At 37.2% G+C, this 21,371-nt stretch overlaps 1 protein-coding gene across 1 annotated transcript in view; it reads left to right on the top strand.

The window, feature by feature from the left end:
* The first annotated feature begins 12,982 nt into the window (after nt 1-12,982).
* cd36.S (CD36 molecule S homeolog) overlaps nt 12,983-21,371 on the top strand; it is a 28,083-nt gene continuing 19,694 nt past the window's right edge. Inside the window, exons 1-2 of the mRNA XM_018255754.2 lie at nt 12,983-13,632; nt 18,533-18,690. Of these exons, the coding sequence (XP_018111243.2) occupies nt 13,513-13,632; nt 18,533-18,690 (278 nt within the window). The 5' untranslated portion in view covers nt 12,983-13,512. The remainder of the gene's footprint in view (nt 13,633-18,532; nt 18,691-21,371) is intronic.

The raw sequence follows: 21,371 nt of genomic DNA, 5'->3' as shown, positions 1-21,371 counted from the left end.
AATTATATACAGTCTCTGTAAAGCACTGCAGAGTATGACCATGCAGTATAATACTCCATTAACGTTTTTTTTTTTTTTTTTTTTAAATGTGCCATATCCCCTACCAAATATGCATGTTATGAAATCAACAAACGACATATTATGTACAATAGTACTGGTCCATAACTGACAGAGCAATTGAAAGTGTCATCTTCTAAATGCTAAATTTCAAGATGTCCTTCAGCTTGATTGCTAAGCAACTTATCACATATCTGATGCAACAAGAGTCCCATAATCCCAGTATCTAAGCAACACATAATATAGATAACATATTAACAGAGTTCTGTTTGCAGTCATACACATCAACATTGGCACATTCTCGGTTTTGATCTTTATTTAACCCTTTTACGTGCCAGACCATTTTCACATTTCATTGACAACACAAGCCACTCATTTTTTTCAGCATTTTCCAAGCTCATTTTGGGAGCATTTCCTGGCAGGGAACTTTTAACTTACCTAGAAAAACGGTATATTGTGTGTTTCAGGACAAGCTCTTCTTTCTAATGATCCCAGAATGTTTACATAATTATACTTCTGTAACAAGATATCCCTAAAAATATTTAAATGGTCCCATTTGTCATATTTCATTTTATGAAGACTTGTATAGAACAAAAACTTATAGTACACCTTTTCAAAAGCCCCACTCCAGAAATCCGTAAACTTGAAATTGTGAGGTAAAAAATGCCACTAGTTCTAGGCTTGGAAACCATATTCTTTTCAAAACTGCAGATTGAAAATTGGTAGTTTGCAATAGAAAGCCATTTACAAATCTGTAAGGCTTTACTTAATCTAGTGTTATGAAATTTCTGAATATGTTCTCAAATCTTCCACATTCTTTTTTATTGAATCAGAAAACATCCTCAATGGGAATGCCTGGAGTTTTCTGAACCATTTTATGGCCAATGCACATGTCACCTGGCATGTAGTAAACCCAAAATGAAAAAAGTCATTATGACCTATTATGGCTGTCACTTCAGCTACTACAAATTTAAGACTGTCTGCATTTTATGTGTAATAAAAAGTTTTCCCTAGAAAACCATATATTTATAGAAAGTACACACTATGTTAAACCCAAGATTGGTTGATATATCTTACTACTCTTACTATTGCTAATAAAGTTGCATTTTTTATTGATTTTCTTTTTAAAAATTGCCTCAGAATTTGTAATTTTATCTCCCACATGTTATTTGAAAGTTCCAGGGTTGTTCTGAACAGTTTGATGCCCAATGTGCATAGGATTAGCAAAGTACATGACATACAGAAATCCCTAAAATCAAAATCTTCATAGCTGTCTCATCGTTCCCTCTGTTCAACTTGATGCTCGTGTTTTATGTGTCCTAAGAGTCCCTAAAAACAAGAGCAATGCAGAATACAATAGATTCCAATCAAAGCAATGTAAAATAACACAGTAAGATTAGTGATCAAAACCTAGTAACACTGGGATTTGTAAAGTCAACTACATTAAATATGAAATAAATTATGCAGTGTAATTGACATTCACACTAATCAAACTGTGCCATTTCTTTGTAGGACCAAAAAATAAAACACGGTAAAAAAAAAGGTAGAAACTTTTGTATAGTTAAATAGTGATTTGGGTTTAAAAAAGACATACATGTGACAAATATAAACAGATTCTGTTCCTTGTGTCTAAAGGGGCAGCCTCTACGGGAGAAAAGATCCCCACTATCTGTCCTTAATGTACTTGTACAGAGTAATCATGTCCCCTCACAAGCAACTGTTCTCCAGAGAAATTGACAGTCTTTTCATTTGTTTTAATTCTTCCATTTCTTTAAGAACTTTACTTGCACGTCTCTGCACTCGTGCAGGTTAATTAATATCCTCCTTTAGAACCGGAGCCTAAAACTGCACTGCATACTCCGTTACATTTTTTTTAATGCAAGACAGTACTTTATTTTCTTTAGTAGCCACTGAGTAACATTGTCTAGAGTTACAGCTTTCATTATGGAAGGCAATTGCCTTCACGTTATTAAAATTGGGTGTAATAAATAGGATATATTCATTAGTTGGTTCTCAGTTGTGTAAACAAACAGAACAAAAAAACAATAACACTTCAACAGCACACATAACCTTGTAACAGTGTGTAAACCACCCATCCCCAAAAATGCATATGTGTGTGTGTGTGTGTGTGAGACACCTGGGTGCAGTCAGGAGGGAACGCTTGCCATATGTATGTATGTATAACTCTATTTGTAAAGCGCTGTTAAGGAGCCACAGTGCTGTACAGTGCATAAAAGTACAATAGTATACATGGGGGATACAAATCACATAATACATATTTACAGAATCATAGGACGAAGAGCTCAAGAGGTAGTGTGAAGGAGGTCCCTGCCCTGTAGAGCTTACAGTCTAAGTGGATGGGAGGCTAATATTAGTGAGGACTTGGAGGGAGAACGTTAGGTGATGTCAGGTGGGACAGGGGGAATTTGCACTGCAGGCAGGGGGCCTGAGGGGCTACCAGCAAGGGGGGGGGGTTGCAGGTTCCTGATGTGGTAGCCCCGGTAGGCCAACCCCCTCCAGTCTGACGCTGTCCATGAAGCTTACAAAAAAAGTGAATAAAGCTCAAAATCCTTATAATAGCTTTTATTTCCATACACACAAATGCATTGGGACTCTGCACCTTATATTCCTAATTAAAACACGAAGACCTCACATTTGTGTTATTCCTTTTACAGAAAGTGAAGAAAAGGGAATATTGGGCTGTTCCAGAAAATATCAGTGCCTATTCCTTTCAATCAGTGAACTAATATTTAGTTGTATAACCAGTGTTTCTGAGAACTGCTGCACATCTGTGTTACATGGAGTCCACCAACTTCTGCCTCCTGTTACATTCCACAGTTCTTCTGCATTTCTTGGGTTTGCATTTTTTATGTTGCCCCACAAGTTTTCTATTGGATAAAGGTCTGGGGATTGCACTGGCCACTCAATAATGTCAATCTAGTTGGTCTGGAACCAAGATGTTACTCGTTTACTGGTGTGTTTAGGGTTGTTGTCTTGTTAATACACCCAAGTGCTGCAAAATATGTCACAATGTTGACACCTGGAGTAAAACAGGATCTATCACATCTCCAATTAAGTTCTAGCTGAGACAGGCATCTTGGATTTTACTGGCTTTTCCTACCTATATCTTTCCAGACAACAACAGCTCTGAAATCTCGCACATGCTCAGCTGAAATTCCTTGCTTGCTTATCAACCCTTCTAAGCTATTTTTAAATCAGCCAAACCTGTGTGTTAGCTGCTGTTCAGTTGTGCTGCCATCTGCTGGAAGTTAGTGTGTGCCCTTCATTTGCATAATCACATCACCAGCAGGGGACAAGATAGGGAAATCTCTTGATACTTCTAGTGGAGGAGTTTACTGAAACATGGCATTCTGGGTAGAATATTTAAGGCAATGCTACAATCTGAGCATGCTCCTGAAATTTGAATGTTATAGTCTCTGTTATAGCCACAGTATGGCCTCTCTCAGTGAAAGAACCATTTGACAAAGTAAGGGATTTTTTAAAACCTGCAGTTTTTTTTTCAAAAAACTATATATGTAGTTTGATTAAACGTGTTAAGGTTGTACTGGTCAGATTGTTAATATGTGTTTGATTTTGGCTGTAATAGGTGCCCTTTAATGTATTTTTCACTTTGGGGAAAAATGACAGTTTTTTTAATATTTATTTTGTGATCATATAAAAAATGCAGTATTTCCAGATGAGATTAAGGAAAGCAAATAATAAATCCATTTGAATCCTCCTGTTTTTTGTTACTTCCAAATTTACATGGTGCCCCTCTGGTTTTGTAAGTACTTGAGTTTAAATTAATGAGAGTAAATTAAAAAGCCTTACATATACAAAGAAAAAGCCCCAGATGTATTATTTATACTTCTGTATAAAGGCCACCATCTATTTAAAATAATTTTAATTAGGAACTTCATGGTAGATTTGATGTTTAATAGGTTAGATCTCCTGTGGATTGACCCAGTAATAATGAACCAAATGAATGCCATGTCTCCGTAATTGAGATTTTAAAAGTCCATTAACAAATTGCATTGGACAGAGATAATTGAATAGAAGAAGAAACATGTTATTGAAATGTTACTGAGACGTATTGATGGTGAAAGCATTTCAGTCAAATAAATGGAGGATAACCAGTACGCAGGGATACATTTAAAGTACCTGCACTAACAAGTAGCATGGGCAAAAACAAAAATGTTAATGTTTTTTAAATGTTAAACAGCAAAAGGCTGTCAATGGAATTACATCAGGACATTACATTTTTCATCTGAATGGAATTATATGAAATAACGTATTTTATTTTATTTTGTTTGAGAGGTACTGTTACAGTGTGTTCTTGCAATAAACTTTAATGGGCTGTCGCTCTGTGTTATGTTTTGGGTAGCCGAGGATGAGTAGAGGATAACATTGCTTTATTAGCAGAGTCATGCAGGCATTATACAACAGTAAGCTGTCACTTTTAAGCTACCAGGAAGTATAACAGATAAGTCTGAGCACAGTGACATCTACAGGCCATTTGCATGAACACCACACTCTGTAGAGATGCATTATAGACCCTTAAATTACATTAAATCTACTTAATATGCAGATATAATCCAAAAAATATTGTTGAGGCTGCCTCCAGGATAGAAGTCCAGGAGAAGTCTGGGCTTGAAATAATCTGTATCCACCAGCTGATATCTTCTACTTCTGTAGAGTATATTTTTCAGGGGTCCTCACAGTGGAGTAACTTGACAGTGCCGGCCACCCTGCAGAAAACCTTTTGGGGGTGGGGGGCAGTGCCCACTGACTTCCCTGACATCAACTCCCTAACCTTCCTCCCTCCCCACAGCCCACTCATGCCTCAACACTGCCAATTTTTTGTGAAGGACAGAGAATCTTGAGATATGAGAGGGGCTGGGGAAGGAGGACTTTATACAGCTACACCACTGCTTCCTGCTCTGTGTTCCCAACATTTGGGACTTTGATAACAAATTAAGAAAGCGTTATGTCTGTCAACTGTGATAATGTTATATCTTTGTATAGCTGATGTTATAGCAGATGTAATACCCCCCATATTTACAAGAGTGTGTTAGGTCTCATACATATACTGTATGTGCTGTCTTAAGACGTTGGACCCCATTTCCATCCCAAATATTTGCAATAAAACAGAATTTTGCATTTGAAATAACTTTTAAATTTGAAACACAGTTTTAGTTACAAATAAGTGTCCAGGGTGTAACTGTTGGTGTCCCAATTAGCTAATATTCATCGGCTGAGTGTCACACAAAATATAGAGTGAGGTATTTGTGATGGATTAAGTGGGCATAGTAGGAAATCATTCCTTGGTATTTAATCACTGAAAGCTATTTACCTAGTCCATTAACTTTTGTTTGCTATTATGATGTATCCTTTTTTCTATATATATTTTGTAAACATAGTACTAAATGTTTCAGCAGTGGAAAACAAACCCCCCCCCCCCTTACACATACAGAAATGTTCTGCCGCCAGCCTTACACAACCAGTTAAAAAAGTGAAGTTTTGGTGAGATGGAGTTTAGCTGATTACTGTGCTAGCTGAAGTTAAATCATGAAATGTTCTACCTCAAGCAATACAGATGTGTATCTCTCTAATTAACAGATTATTTTACATGTACCAACCATTATGTAGTAACATTTCTGTGTTGCCCCAATAGTTTGTGAACCAATGGAGTCAGCTCTCTGGGATCCCTAAGTAAATAATAAATATTCATGCTGAGCACCAAAATGCAAAAGATTTTGTAAGCACATTTTGTAGCTGTTTATGCATGGAAATACGTAATGTACATTGTTCTTGAGTTCAGGGTCAAATCTTGGGTCATGTTTTTCAGAACAGAGAAATAAAAATATGCTTTAAAGGGATGGTTCACATTTAAATTAACTTTTAGTATGTTATAGAATGGCCAGTTCTCTACAACTTTTCAATTGGTCTTCGTTATTTGTTATCATTTTTTAATTGTTTATCGCTGCCTTCTGACTTTTTCCAGATTTTAACCCCATCTAAACAACCAATGCTCTGTAAGCCTACAAATGTATTATTCTTGGAACTTTTTATTATTATATTATTATATATACATTGCATTAACATTATATTAATTTTAATAAATATAATATTGCCATGTTACAAAAGGAATGTGAAAAGGTAACTGTGGAAGGGATCCTGATAGCACACACCAATCGCTGCAGAGGCGCAGGCAGAGAATCGCGTATTTTCAAGTTGTAGGTAAAAATGTTTACTTTATTAAAACATCTTAATACACTGGTACAAACAGCGTCTGAGGTCTGACGTGTTTCGTGTCACTGCACTTCCTCAGGATCAGGGATCTGATAGCACCTTACAAGAGCTCTGTCCATTTTAATCATTGCATTTGCCTACATAATTTTTTTGAAATTGCTTATCTATATATGAGGGTTTCCTTAAGGGTCAGGCCACACTGGGCGTTTTGGGGAGATTTGGTCGCCTTGCGACTAACCGCCTCGTTTTTGTGACGACCAATTTCCCCAAACGCCTTCCCTCACTCTGCGCGGGCTAAAACGAAAAAACACCGGCGCTAATCTCACGCGGCAATTCGTTTTCTGAAGTCGCCCGAAGTTTCGGCGACTTCGGAAGCTATCTAACTGTCAGTTTCAACTGTAAGGAGTGTAATCAGGAAATGGAAGGCCACAGACACAGTTGCTGTAAAACCCAGGTCTGGCAGGCCAAAATACATGTGGAGGATTGTGAGAATGGTTACAGACAACCCAAAGACACCTCCAAAGACCTGCAAGAACATCTTACTGCAAATGGTGTATCTGTTCAGCATCTGTATTGCAGGGTGATGAGAAAGAAGCCCTAGTTGCTTGTTGTATGCAAAAGCTCATTTAGACAAGCCACAGTCATTTTGGAACAAAGTGCTTTGGACTGATGAGACAAAAATTTAGTTATTTGGTCATAACAAAAAGCACTTTGCATGGCGGAAGAAGAAAAACACCTGCTAGCTACTGTGAAGGTTCCGTCATGCTGTGGGGCTGTGTGGCTAGTTCAAGGATTGGGGCCCTTGTTAAAGTCGAGGGTGGGATGAATTCAACCCAATATCAACAAATTCTTCAGGATAATGTTCAAGCATCAGTCACAAAGTTGTGACAAAGTTATGCAGGGGTTGGATATTCCAACAAGCTATCTTCCGAGTCTTCAGTAAGCTGCAAAGGAGACTGACGAAGTGGAGCAATTTACTGGTTTGTGACACTGCGCATGAGCCGAAATGGAGGGAAATTGTCGAAGTGCCAGAAGAAGACACGAAGACCAGGAAGATGGCTGCGGTGAACTCAGATGCTGTGACTCTGCACCGAGGTATAAGTAAAATGTTAGGGGCATTTCTCCGGGGGGGGGGTCTACGTGGGGTGGGGGGTTGGTGTTTTTTTGATAAAGGGGTTGTTTCACCATTAAGTCTACTAGAAAACAATGTAAACATCAAATAAACCCAATAGGCTAGTTTTGCTTCCCATAAGGAATCATATCTCAGTTGGGATCAAGTACAAAGTACTGTTTTTGTTTGTTTGTTTAAAAATTTTATATTTTTTGGGGAGGTGGCTCTCTCCTTAAATGCTCGCTCTCCCAACCCCCGCCTAATGGTGTCTTTGGAAGAGATCATGCTAAATAAAGAGAAACGCAGGTATGGTCTGTCTCCCCCCAAAGGTAACACTTTATTTTTTTTTACTTAGGATAGGACTGACGCATGGACAATGCCTTGACGGGACGCGTCAGCTTATGCATCCTTTGTACAAACTTTGTAACTAAAAGTGTCTTTTTTAAGAAAGTTACAGTTCAGTTGTGCAAGAATATTTTTCAGGGGGTTATATATTGAGAGTGCTGGGGCTAACTTGTTTATTATACACACACACAGTTTTTGGTAGAAACCTTGGAACCCTTAGGTAGCCTTCACATACATACAAACACACACCTATCCTTGTAGTGAACCAACACTTTTTTGTTGCATTGCATTAATAAATACTAACAGTAGATGGCATCAATGTGCTAGCTCTGTAGTACAGGGAATTGGTGGAAACGAAATTTCTTCTTTTCTGCTAAGAGAAATAAAATAGACTAAATGGCTGTGGCAGATGGACAGAAGGATAACATGCAAATAAAACGGTTTTTACTGGCATACGTAACATTGATTCATTTCTTAATTAATCAATTTGTTCTTGTTTTTGCAATTTGATTTTAATCTGTGAGATTCATTACTGACGGGTAATTCAAATATGTTACTGCTTCCCATAGTAAGGGAAGCCTCTTATTTTCAAAATTATACTTTTTATTTATATAGTAGTTAATGTACGTCACTAGTATCATGTATTCTACTATGCCATTTGTCTTTTCATTTTCCTGCGGTGCAAAAGGTCAGGGTCCCCATTAGCAAATTCTTTGGCTCTCTAGAGTTAGGACATTGTGAAGCTGCAAAGGAACCTATAACTGACCATCAACACAATTTTCTTTATGAAAACAGAGTGATATGCAATAGACTTGGCTGCTGGGGTCAGTGACCCCCATTTGAAAACTGGAAAAAGGCAGAAGAAGAAGGCAAACTAATAAATAAATAAATAATGAAAAGTAAAAATAAATCAACTGAAAAGTTATTAAGAACCGGACATTCAATAACATAATAAAGGTTAACTGAAAGGTGAACTACCCCTTTAAAGGGCATGTAAAAGGCAAAAAAATAAAATCCCATTTTTACTTTAATGAAAAAATGTGCACCATTTTTATTAAAAAAACTGACTGTATGCAGTGAAATTCTTCCTTCATTTACTGCTGTGGATAGGAATTGTCAGACGGTCCCTAACTGCTCTGCAGGGAAACAATCATACTCATAAACAACAGGGGGAGCCCCACCTTACTTACCAGCCATGCAGAACTCAAGCAGCTTTGTTTATTTCTCTGTTTTGATCATTTATGACGATCCCTAAGCAGCCCAGACCATACTGAGCATATGAGTAGTCTTGGTCTTGCAAAGATGTTCAACAAAGTTACAAGATGGTGACCCCCTGTGGCCAACTTTGAAAGCTTAAATCATTTGTTTGATTAGGCTTGTGGTGCAGTAGGTTCATGTTTATATTTAGTATACAAAATACAGCATTTCTAGCCTCTAGCCTAATTCTATTTTAGACTTTACTTTCCCTTTAAGCATGAACAGGTTCTCAGGTATTGAACATCCAAACATTTAGGGCTGAACTTCACAGCGCGCTTATGTCCGACTCGTCTGACATAAATCTGATGTGCAGAATAGAATGGAACTTAGTGTGAAATCTGACTGTCAGATGAAAACGCAGCGTGTGGCCCTTATACCATGTTTTCCATTAAAGTCTTTATGCAGCTGATGGTGCAACATTTCAGTAGCAGAACTAACAATAATGTAAAAGAAACATAATCTGGACCTTAAGTTCTTCCATATGCCGCTTAGATGGAGCACAAAGCAGCTAGTATGTGTAAATCCAACGGGGAAATACATCTTTCCTGCAGGGCATCCATATGAAATTTAAAGTAACAGAAAAATTATTATTATTAGCATTATTTTGCCTCCCTTATGTAGCATTGATAAATCAGTTTTTATCTGAGCCCAGGACTATACAGTCCCAGTATTACTTTACCCTTTTTATGACTTAACTGCATTCCCAAGGTTCACAGGAAATAAAGTTTAAGGTCAAGTCCACTTACGAAAAAGCCCATAATTATTTAAAAACAAACCTGTATCACTGTCACAAAATAGATAAAATACAAATACGAATAGTGTTTAAAAACATGTTAAATTGCTTTAATCCTCCCCCAAAACAATAAAATACATTCCTTCCAGCAACATAATCTTCACTTCCTTATTATGTCACGTTATCATATAGATTTCTATCTAGTCGGTTACACCCCTCTGCCCCTCACACATACAAGTTCAAATAGACACATCAGTCAACCAGAGGATTTTTTATTTCTATCAGTTTTTCTTTTAATTTTTTAGGCAAATATGTTTAGGGAGGCCTAAGCCACACCAAGCCTTAATGTAAATCCGCCCCATTACGCAAGCATAAAAAAAAATCTCCATGCAAACATATAAAGTATTGATGGCTTTTTCAACAGTAAAGTAAAATAGCCTCTCCAAACCCCAGTGATTCTAGTTTCTTAGTGTGTAGGGACCACTGTTACTTGCAAAATGCACATTTTTATTTACTTTTATTTTGTTTATTCACGTTATATCTTCTATTACAGATCGGCATTCCTGTTTTAACACTGCATTTGCTACTTCGTTCTTCATAAAAATCAAAACATATTTTATCTGTCTCATTAACGTTTATATACAGTATCTTCCCAATGGCAGCTGTCCAACATTGCTGTCTGAAATGATTTTACATGATAAGACTGTTGGCTCATTTACAACTGCAAGTGCAATGTGCAAAGTGCCATTTTGGATGCAGATCTCCATGTTTACCCACAATGCAGTGTGTTTTGTCCAGCCCCATTATGGCCAAGTTCAACATATTGTTAGATTTCTGTATTATGTATGTACCCTACTAGAATTAGCTCAAAGAACACATGGGAGGCCCAGAAAATATGGTGGTATGGTGCTCAGCAAACTGTACCCATGGCTAATTCCAAGCAACTTTTCAATGCCTTCATTTTTTCTTTATTTGCCGCCTTCTTCTGATTCTTTCCAACTCTCGAATGGGGGTCACTGACCCCATTTAAAAAACAATTCCTCTTTAAGGCTACACATTTGTTTTTATTGTTACTTTTTTTACTCATCTTTCTATTCAAGCCCTCTGTTATTCATATTCCAGTTTTTAGTCAAATCAGTGCATGGACCCTGCAATCAGAATGGTGAAACTGGAGAGCTGCTGAATAAAAAGCTAAATAACCCAAAGTCCATGAATAATTAAAAAAACAATTGCAAATTGTTTCAGAATAACACTCTATACATCTAGACTCATTGCTGAATGGCATCTTGTACCAAAAGTATTTATGTATTGAAACAGATTCATTTGTAAAAGAAAAATATACACATTCGTGGAAGCAATGTTATTAATTACTCAACCCCTCAGTCATCCATAGTTCAAATGACTGATCAACAGATTTCCTATTCATTGCTTTTCTATAGTGGCCCTTCTTTATTGAGATAATATTTTGCATAATAGTAATGCAAAAGTGTCACTGATGGTTTGTTGAAATATGTAATTACGCAGGTTAATTCAACGGTATATAAGGGGCTTTTGGGTGTGTGAGCATTGCCCGTTGTTAGGTCTAATTCATTAGTATCTGGGTGTCACTCTGTCTTGTTTTGAGCCTTGCCTGCCTGACTATCCTCAATTCTGCCAATTCTGATCCTTGCCTGCCTGACTATTCTGAACTCTACCGATATTGACCCTTGCCTGCCTGACTATTCTGAACTCTACCGATATTGACCCTTGCCTGCCTGACTATTCTTTGAACTCCACCTGCCTAACTACAATTTTCGTCTACTCCCTGATCTGTTGCCTTCTGTCCAAAACCTTGGAAACGCACATGCTCTTTTGCTCATTAAGAACATCTGCTTTGCTCCTCTCAAGTTGAGACCTGGTGGCATCTGAGTGGCTGAGGGCTCCTCCTGAAGCCAAAGGTGGCTGCTACAGGCAGAAGATTGAGCCTTGACCAAGGGGCTTAGCACTTGTTCTGAATTTTGGGAGCCGTACATGACAATAACCTTTCCATGTATTTTGATGTATTGAAACTGATCCACGATCCCTTGTATGAGATAAATAGGCCCAACACCATAGTATGAGAAACATCCCCATATCTTGATGCTTGTGCCACTATTCTTCACTGTCTTCACAGTGTACTGTGGCTTGAATTCAGTGTTTGGGGGTTGTTTATTTGCCGATAGCTTGGCTTCGCATAGTCGTTTTCTAATTGTAACAAAACTCACAGGTAACTTTAGACCTTCCTTGATCTTCCTGGAGCTGATCATTGGGTGGATTCTTTGCCATTTTGGCTATATTTTCAGGTTTCTTCTACGTTTTTCAGGTTTTAGTTGCCATTTTTTAAGCATTTGAGATAATTTTAGTTGAGCAGCCTATCATTTTCTGCACTTCTTTATATGTTTTCCCTTCTCCAATCAACTTTAATCAAAGTACACTGTTCTTCTGAACAATGTCTGGAACGACCCATTTTACTCAGATTTTCAGAGAGAAATGCACTATAACCTGCATGCACAACATTTGCTGCCTTCATTCCTTAAATAAGGACTGTAATTGACACCTGACACCTGTAAGAAACATTCTAAATACAATCAATTAAACATTCTGTAACATTTCTGAAATGATCAAGTTTATCTTCACTATTCCTCTCCCTCTGTTTCTCTTCATTCTGTCTTCATGCAGCAGTTGGGTGTCAGATGAATGATCCAGTATATCTTATAGGGGGGCTCCTTTTGCCTAGAAGATGTATTAGAGCTCACTCTATTAAATCACCAGACATCATGTCTCTCTACATGCAGGATTTGTGCAAAAGCCAGTTATTTTGTTAGATTTTGTTTGTACTGGAATCAGTTATTTGATTGAGCTCTAATTCATCTGCTAGGAAAGGAAGCCCCCTATAAGATACTGTATATTGGATCATTCATCTGACACCCAACTACTGCATGAAGAGAGAATAAGGAGAAACAGATGCTGAGAGAGCAATAGTGAAGATTAACTTGATTGTTTCAGAAACAGTACAGAGTATTTAATTGAATGTATTTAGAAAGTGTATTACTTTAGTATGAGGAAGCTTATATTAAATTTAAATTTTCATGATAGTTCCTCTTTAATGATTCAATTAGACAGAATCAGCATCATGCATGTCATGACTGTTGGGTCTGTTGGTTTTCTATTACTCTACTACATCTACTAGTAAATTATTTGCCATGTAGAAATATAATTTCTACCAAAAACAGTGATCAGGTTAGTAACGCTGGAGTGCTATTATTCTGAACACGTCTGTACATGGGCAACGTCATGATAGTAGAGGAAGTAGTGGCCGGGGCATACCATTATTTTCAATAGTAAGGACGTGAACATTTGTAAAATATAAAAATTCAGTTAGTTCCTCTTGATATACTCCTCTCTATCAGCTATCACATATAGGGAAATCTCCCACTACCTTATTTTGTTAGACATGTTGTTAAAGAATATATATTTGTAAACATGCTTGTAAAAATACCTCAACTATAAAGCCATACTTCCAATGCCGGAGTATACCTGACCTTCTGTCTTATCTTTAATGTGCTGTATTGTGTACTTTGACTTCAGATAAATGTCAATTTTCTTTTCCTTTCATCAGTACATTTAAGAGACTTCATTAGACTTGCCAAACACAACTCACCATCACAGTAAGAGCAAGTAGAGGCTTAGCCATCTCTCTTATACGACTTGGTGCAGTGAAACCAGCAGCTACTGTACAATGTGCTGCAGCGCAAAATGTTGGTTAATTGTTGGCTCTGTCATTGGAGGACTGTTGGCTATTCTAGGTGGTATCCTGTTTCCTGTGGGGGATATTATTATCAATAAGGAAATTGATACGGTACAGTATCTCTATATTATATGTATAATTTCATTTACTTTTTTATCCTTGCCTTTCTCTTGTTTACCTCATGTTTGTTTTAAACTAACAAATTGCATAAATCCGGAATCCTTGGGACCTGAGCTTTACCAGATTCCGTATCTTAAGGCTACAAAAATTTTTCAAACAATAAATAAACCCAATCGATTAATTTAGCTTAGTTACCATCAAGTACCAGGTACTGTTATAACCTTGAATAACTAATATTACTTATTTGTAAAAAGAACACCATATATTTGGATGATAAATTAATGGAGAACTACAGGTAGATTTGCTGTGGGATGTCTATGTTTTACTTTTCCCTCATGATTCTAATTGTTAATTTGCTAACCAAGTGCTTTTCTTTTTTAAAAAATGCACAGGCCCAAGAACTGTGACACTTTCCAAGAAAACCTGTTGTAAGCAGCATCCAACAGCAATGTCAATGTCTGTACTGCTGTAAAGCACCCCAGACAGATTCATTTTTTTATAGAAAAGGAGCTCCCCATTAAAGATGTTGCAAAATATATTTTTAATTTCTACTTGAATGAATGTCAGGCTTAGGTGCTGTACAACACAGGGGTATCTGTTGTGTTAATTGGCTGGAAACATGTTATTGCAGTGAAGGATGATTTATTAATGAAGATGATGGCAATGTAAACAGATGACAGCAGGATATAAAAAAAAATACGTCCTTACACCAGGCCAGCGGTCAGAGGCAGGCAGCAGAAAAAGACAAATCCGAATAACAGGCCAAAGTCAGGGGCAGGCTGAAGACAGAGGGTAGTCCAGTAAACTGGCTGAGGTCTAATACCAGGAGATCCAACAGAGTTCAAGTAAAAGGGAACTGGAGCAGAGGAACAAGGTAAGAAACAGAGAACCAGGCAGGAACCAGGCAAAGAGAGCCCAGGACTATGATAATGCAGGCTAGATTGGGATATAATACTTCAATGATCAAGCGTCTGGGAGCTGCTTGTAATGGGCTTATAAAGCCCCTTAACTGAATAGCTGGAAACACTTGAAGTTAACAAACTGAGAGGAGGGAGAAACCAGCAGGAAGAGAGTGACCCTTGTCCATCAGGATAGCTGAAGACCCCCAGTGGCTGAGAAGGTTAATCATGCATAGTTCATCATGTAGACCAGGGTTTGATTCCCAGTGGGCCCTGACAGAATGGATAAATGTAGTATAAATGTCTTTTTGACAGCTGCACATATAGCTTGACTTTTTGCCTATTAGTGACAACCTCACTAAAAGGCAAAATGTCATTGTATTAAATACAACAAACCATAGTGGATATTTAACAGATCTGTTTCACAAATATTCTATATTATATTACAGTAATATTCTATTATAATACATTATATAATATTTAGGGATGAACAAAATATTTTACCTTGTTTCACTGAGAAAAAACGCCCATAGACTATAATGGACAGAAAAACAAAATATTGGACAAATGTTGTGTGGTTTAACAAATTGTCATGTGGTTTGATGTCAATTGACTTTAATGTGTTTGGCGACTTTTTTTTGCTTTTCACAGATTTTTGGCAAATTGAAACGAGTTCGATTTGCACATCACTATATATTTCTATAATATTATTTGAACTTTTTTATCAAATAATAATAATAAAATTGAGTTATGAAAATTTCCTTGGAGCAGTAACCTGTAGCAATCAATCAACAGGAAGCACTTGTTTAAAAGCAATCATCCTATTTGTAACTGCACCTTGGCAAGGGTGTACCTTTTACTAAATGTTAGTATAGTTAATAAATTAATAGGCCAACAAGGAACATCAGCAGATGAGATTTTCAAACCTGCCTGATCTCCAATTGTGTATGGTGGTCCCTGATCCCAACTGATATCCATGGACTATAGAAATTGGTTGGGAATGGGGCAATATACACATATGATTTTGTACAATATTATTGGTATGTGAGTGGTAGAAACAATGATTGCAATGGTATTTTTTACTATCCTTTATTTACATATTTAAGCTGCCTGTAAGGTTATAGAGTTTGAGAGGGAACCAACGCACCCAGAGAAACCAACACTGGGAAAACAAACTTCTTGTAAACAGTGCCATAGTCATAGTCAAGATGAACTCAGGACTTATGTTAGCTACCATAACCAACGTCTTAAAACTCTGGTGAAAGAGTGATGCTTCAATCATCACAAAAAGTAGCATAAAGGTTAAATAGATTTCTTTGTTACTTTGTCTCTGTCTGTCATTATTTGATAAACCATATGCTGCAAGCTCTGTTACTGTATACAGTATGTAAGATAGGATTTACTTAAAAAGCTTGCCTATCTAAGAATCCTCACCAGTTTTCTAAATGGGCCAATGTGGGTATATACAGGAATGTTTAAAATAATAGCAGTCCTACATCACTAACCTGTTCAGTCACTGTAATTGGTAGAAATGTTATTTCTACATGGAAAATAATTTACTATTAGGTGTAGTAGAATAATAGAAAACCAACAGACCAAACAGTCATGACATGCATACTGCTGATTCTGTGTAACTGAATCATTATTTGAGGTTTATTCAGAAAAATAGCAGTGTAGAGTTCAATAAGTGAAGTAGTCATTCATTCTGTGAAAAAACAGGTATCAATTATAGCCCTTATTTAAGGAAGGCATCAAATGTGCATGCTGGTTATAGGGCATTTCTCTCTGAAAAAATGGGTCGTTCCAGACATTGTTCAGAAGAAGAGAGTACTTTGAATAAAACGTTGATTGGAGAAGGGAAAACAGTGCAGAAAATTATAGGCTGCTCAGCTAAAATGATTTAAAATGGCAACCAAAACCTGAAAGACACAGAAGGAAACAGAAAACAACATTTAAATGGATAGAAGAATAGCCAAAATGGCAAAGAAGGCAGTTGATCAGCCTGTTGATCAGCTCCAGGAAGATCAAAGAAGGTCTAAAGTTACCTGTGAGTACCTGAGAGAAACACATTGACTGGCCTAAAGAGAAATTGTGCAATATTTTGTGGACTGATGAAAGCAAAATTGTTCTTTTTGGGACTAGGGACTGCAGTTTGTCAGAAGATCCCCAAACACTGAACTCAAGTCACAGTACAGTGTGAAGAAAGTAAAGCATGGTGGCACAAGCATAATGATCTGCCGATATTTCTCATACTATGGTGTTGGGCCTATTTATACATACCAGGGATCATGGATCAGTTTCAATACATCAATACTTGAAGAAGTCATGTTGCCTTATGCCAAAGAGGAAATGCCTTTATTTCAACAAGACAACGACCCAAACACACCAGTAAATGAGCAACATCTTGGTTCCAGACCAACAAGATTGACATTACGGAGTGGTCAGCCCAATCCCCGGACCTTAATCCAATAGAAAATTTGTGGGGTGACATCAAAAATGTTGTTACTGAGGTAAAACCAAGAAATGTAGAAGAATTGTGGAATGTAACAAGTGCCAGAAGTTGGTGGACTCCATGTAACACAGATGTGCAGCAGTTCTCAGAAACACTGGTTATACACCTATTAGTTCAGTGATTCAAAGGAAAGCAAAATCTTGAAACATTTTTCAGTTTAAATGTTTGAGTTTGTAAAGAAGAATGCAGACACTGCTATTTTTGGATCAGCCAAATATTCAATTTTCTTCACTTTCTGTAAAGGAATAACACAAATTTGATAAATGTTTCTTCATATTTTAAAGGAAAACTATACCCCCCAAACAATGTAGGTCTCTATTAAAAGATAATGCATAAAACAGCTCATGTGTAAAACCCTGCTTCATGTAAATGAACCATTATCATAATAATATACTTTTTTAGTAGTATGTGCCATTGGGTAATCATAAATAGAAAATTGCCATTTTAAAAAATAAGGGCCGCCCCCTGAGATCGTAAGATTCACTGTGCACACAAACAAACCACATGTAAGGTCACATGAGCCAATTAACAGACAGAGTTCTGCCTTTTGCTTCCACACTTCTTCCTGTTACAGTTAGTGTTGTAGTATTTCTGGTCAGGTGATCTCTGAGGCAGCACAGATAGAGTCACGAAATGGTGGTTCAAGGCAAGAGATGTAAAAGGGCAATATTTATGTAAATATATATTCCAGTTTGGTAAGATTCTTTAATATGTCATTCAATTTGATATAAACTATCTGTTGCTTACGTATTCATTTTGGGGGTATAGTTTTCCTTTAATTTGGAATAGAATGTGCAGTGTTCCCAATGCATATATGTATGTATGGAAATAAAAGCTCTTATAAGGATTTTGAACTTTTATTCTGAACACTGTGATTTTTTTTTCACTGTACATTGCTTTTGTACATGAACCCTGCCATATTCCTCTGATACAGTTATACTGAGAAATGTCTAATTGGTTGACTAGTGACATCTGGTTGGTCTGGCACAAGTTGTAAATGACTGGTTAAGACTGAGATAATGTAGCCCATTCTTAACTATGTTTGAACCCTTCTAAAACCCTTTTCAAGATCAACAAGCAAAAAGCAATCAACACCTCACAGTCGGGAGCTAACAATTTATCGTCACTGGGGGTAGAATCAATTCCTTCGACATCATAAAAGTCATCAAATAACATCATGGATCAGTATTCAGATATAGCTGTATCATTAAACTACATATCTCTGTATTTGCTACAAAATATTCAACCCAGGATTGTTTTATATTGGAAACACAATTTCTCTAAGTCCTCCAAGTATGTGAAAAACAGGTTTATCTGCCTATTTATCTTCCTATTTTCTTCATGTATATATATACTGTATAGAAATGCACAGTCATCAAATCCCATCTTAAACCTAAAACATCTTTTATTACACTCACATCATAATACATTTAAACCTGCAGCTGATTTTGCTTAAAGTGTCGTGTATTACTTTTTACAGGAAGCAGTAATTGAAGAAGGAACTATTGCCTATGAAAATTGGGTAGAGACAGGAAGTCCCGTCTACAGGCATTTCTGGATATATCATGTCACAAATCCTGATGAGGTAATGAATGGCGGAAAACCAGCGCTTGAGCAAAAAGGCCCATATATCTATCTGTAAGTAATTGAATGTTGTTGCTCGGTACACATGAATATTAAAATGATTTATTATTTGTGTTATGTTCATAGCCTTTTCATCATATCTATAGTAATTGCAAAGCAGGATAATTTAGGAAGCATCATAGGACAACTGACTTCATTCAGTTCTCCACACGTTACAAATTCTCCATCCCACTGCAATATTGGTTCTGCAACTTTTGTGCGAAGAGAAGTCAAGGAAAAATGAATTTAGAATAAGTATTTTTATACATATTTATTTTATCAATTTCATTATGCAGCTAGCGAGTATGAACTTGGACCTATAGTTTGGTAGCTAGGGCCTAGCAGGCAGCAGAAATGAAGACTTAAAAGCAATAAGAAACGGCGAAATCACACCATGAGAATACCAAAATGAAGACCAAGTGAAAAGCTGCTTAAAAAAGGTCACTATAATACATTGTTAATTTAAAGCTATATTTCTACTAATACATTTAACATATTGCACTTGATTAAGGGGGTTATTTATTAAACTCCAATTTTTTTCTGGTCTGATTTTAAAGGGGAAAACCACAATTTTTTTGTAGAAAAAAAACCTAAAATTTTTCAAGATTTATTTAACTCCGATGGTTTTAAAAGTCCAAATAAAAAATTACTCCAACTCAGACTTGCCGAGTTCATGTAGAAGTCAAAAGCAGATGTTCCCTTGATATCCTGATCTTCGCTGGGTTTTTGTTCAATAATTTGGCGTCAAATCTGAATAAGTCTGAGGTTTTGGCCATCAAATCCAAAAAAAAATTGCCGTTTTTGGTGACATTTGTATGATTCTGAGTTTTTTCCTGCACAAAAAATTTATGTAAAAATGTATTGATAAATAGGGGGAAAGTCAGGCTGGAGTTCGTAGGAATAGTTTTCAGATAACTTTTTGGATTTTGATAAATAACCCCATAAGTGAGAGTGAGTGATGTGAACAGCTAGTTTTGTTGAGTGAATACATAGTAACATAGTAACATAGTAAGTAAGGTTGAAAAAAGACACATGTCCATCGAGTTCAACTTTTTTTGTTTTTTTTGTTTATTAACTACCTATCTGCCAGTTGATCCAGAGGAAGGCAAAAAAACCCATCTGAAGCCTCTCCAATTTGCCTTAGAGGGGGAAAAATTCCTTCCTGACTCCAAAATGGCAATCGGACTAGTCCCTGGATCAACTTGGACTATGAGCTATTTCCCATAACCCTGTATTCCCTTACTTGCTAAAAAGCCATCCAACCCCTTCTTAAAGCTATCTAATGTATCAGCCTGTACAACTGATTCAGGGAGAGAATTCCACATCTTCACAGCTCTCACTGTAAAAAACCCCTTCCGAATATTTAGGCGGAACCTCTTTTCTTCTAATCGGAATGGGTGACCTCGTGTCAGCTGGAAAGACCTACTGGTAAATAAAGCATTAGAGAGATTGTTATATGATCCCCTTATATATTTATACATAGTCATCATATCACCCCTTAAGCGCCTCTTCTCCAGCGTGAACATCTCCAATTTGGCCAGTCTTTCCTCATAGCTAAGATTTTCAATACCTTTTACCAGCTTAGTTGCCCTTCTCTGTACCCTCTCTAATACAATAATGTCCTGTTTGAGTGATGGAGACCAAAACTGTACGGCATATTCTAGATGGGGCCTTACAAGTGCTCTATACAGTGGAAGAATGACCCCCTCCTCCCGTGACTCTATGCCCCTTTTAATACAGCTCAAGACCTTATTTGCCCTTGATGCTGCTGATTGGCATTGCTTGCTACAGCCAAGTTTATCATCTACAAGGACTCCAAGGTCCTTTTCCATAATGGATTTGCCTAGTGCAGTCCCATTAAGGGTATAAGTGGCTTGGATATTTTTACATCCCAGGTGCATGACTTTACATTTATCAACATTGAATCTCATTTGCCACTTAGCTGCCCAGATTGCCAGTTTGTCAAGATCCTGTTGCAAGGATGCCACATCCTGGATGGAATTAATTGGGCTGGATAATTTTGTGTCATCTGCAAACACTGATACATTACTTACAACACCTCCCCTAAGTCATTAATGAACAAGTTAAATAAAAGTGGACCCAATACTGAGCCCTGGTGGACCCCACTAAGAACCTTACTCCAAGTAGAGAATGTCCCATTAACAACCACCCTCTGTACCCGATCCTGTAGCCAGTTTCCTATCCACGTGCAAACGACTTCATTAAGCCCAACAGACCTTAGTTTAGAAAGCAGTCGTTTGTGGGGCACAGTATCAAACGCTTTGGCAAAATCCAAATAGATCACATCTACTGCCCCCCACTATCCAGAATCTTACTTACCACATCATAAAAAGCAATCAAATTCGTCTGACATGACCTATCCTTCATAAAGCCATGCTGATTGTTGCTCATAATGCCATTCATTAGGACAAAACTTTGAATGTGATCCCTTAACAAGCCTTCAAATAATTTGCCCACCACAGATGTCAAGCTTACTGGCCTATAATTGCCAGGCTGAGATCGTAATCCCTTTTTAAATATTGGAATAACATCAGCTTTTCTCCAATCCATAGGCACCATACCAGATGACAGTGAATCTGAGAAAATCAGAAATAAGGGCTGGTCTAAAACTGAACTAAGCTCTCTTAGAACCCGGGGTGTATGCCATCAGGCCCTGGAGCCTTGTTTACATTAAT

This window comes from Xenopus laevis, chromosome 3S, assembly GCF_017654675.1.
Source record: "Xenopus laevis strain J_2021 chromosome 3S, Xenopus_laevis_v10.1, whole genome shotgun sequence".
In the NCBI taxonomy this organism is placed as follows: Eukaryota; Metazoa; Chordata; class Amphibia; order Anura; family Pipidae; genus Xenopus; species Xenopus laevis.
Note: the sequence above shows the minus strand (reverse complement) of the source record. Positions and strands in the feature narration are given on the sequence as shown.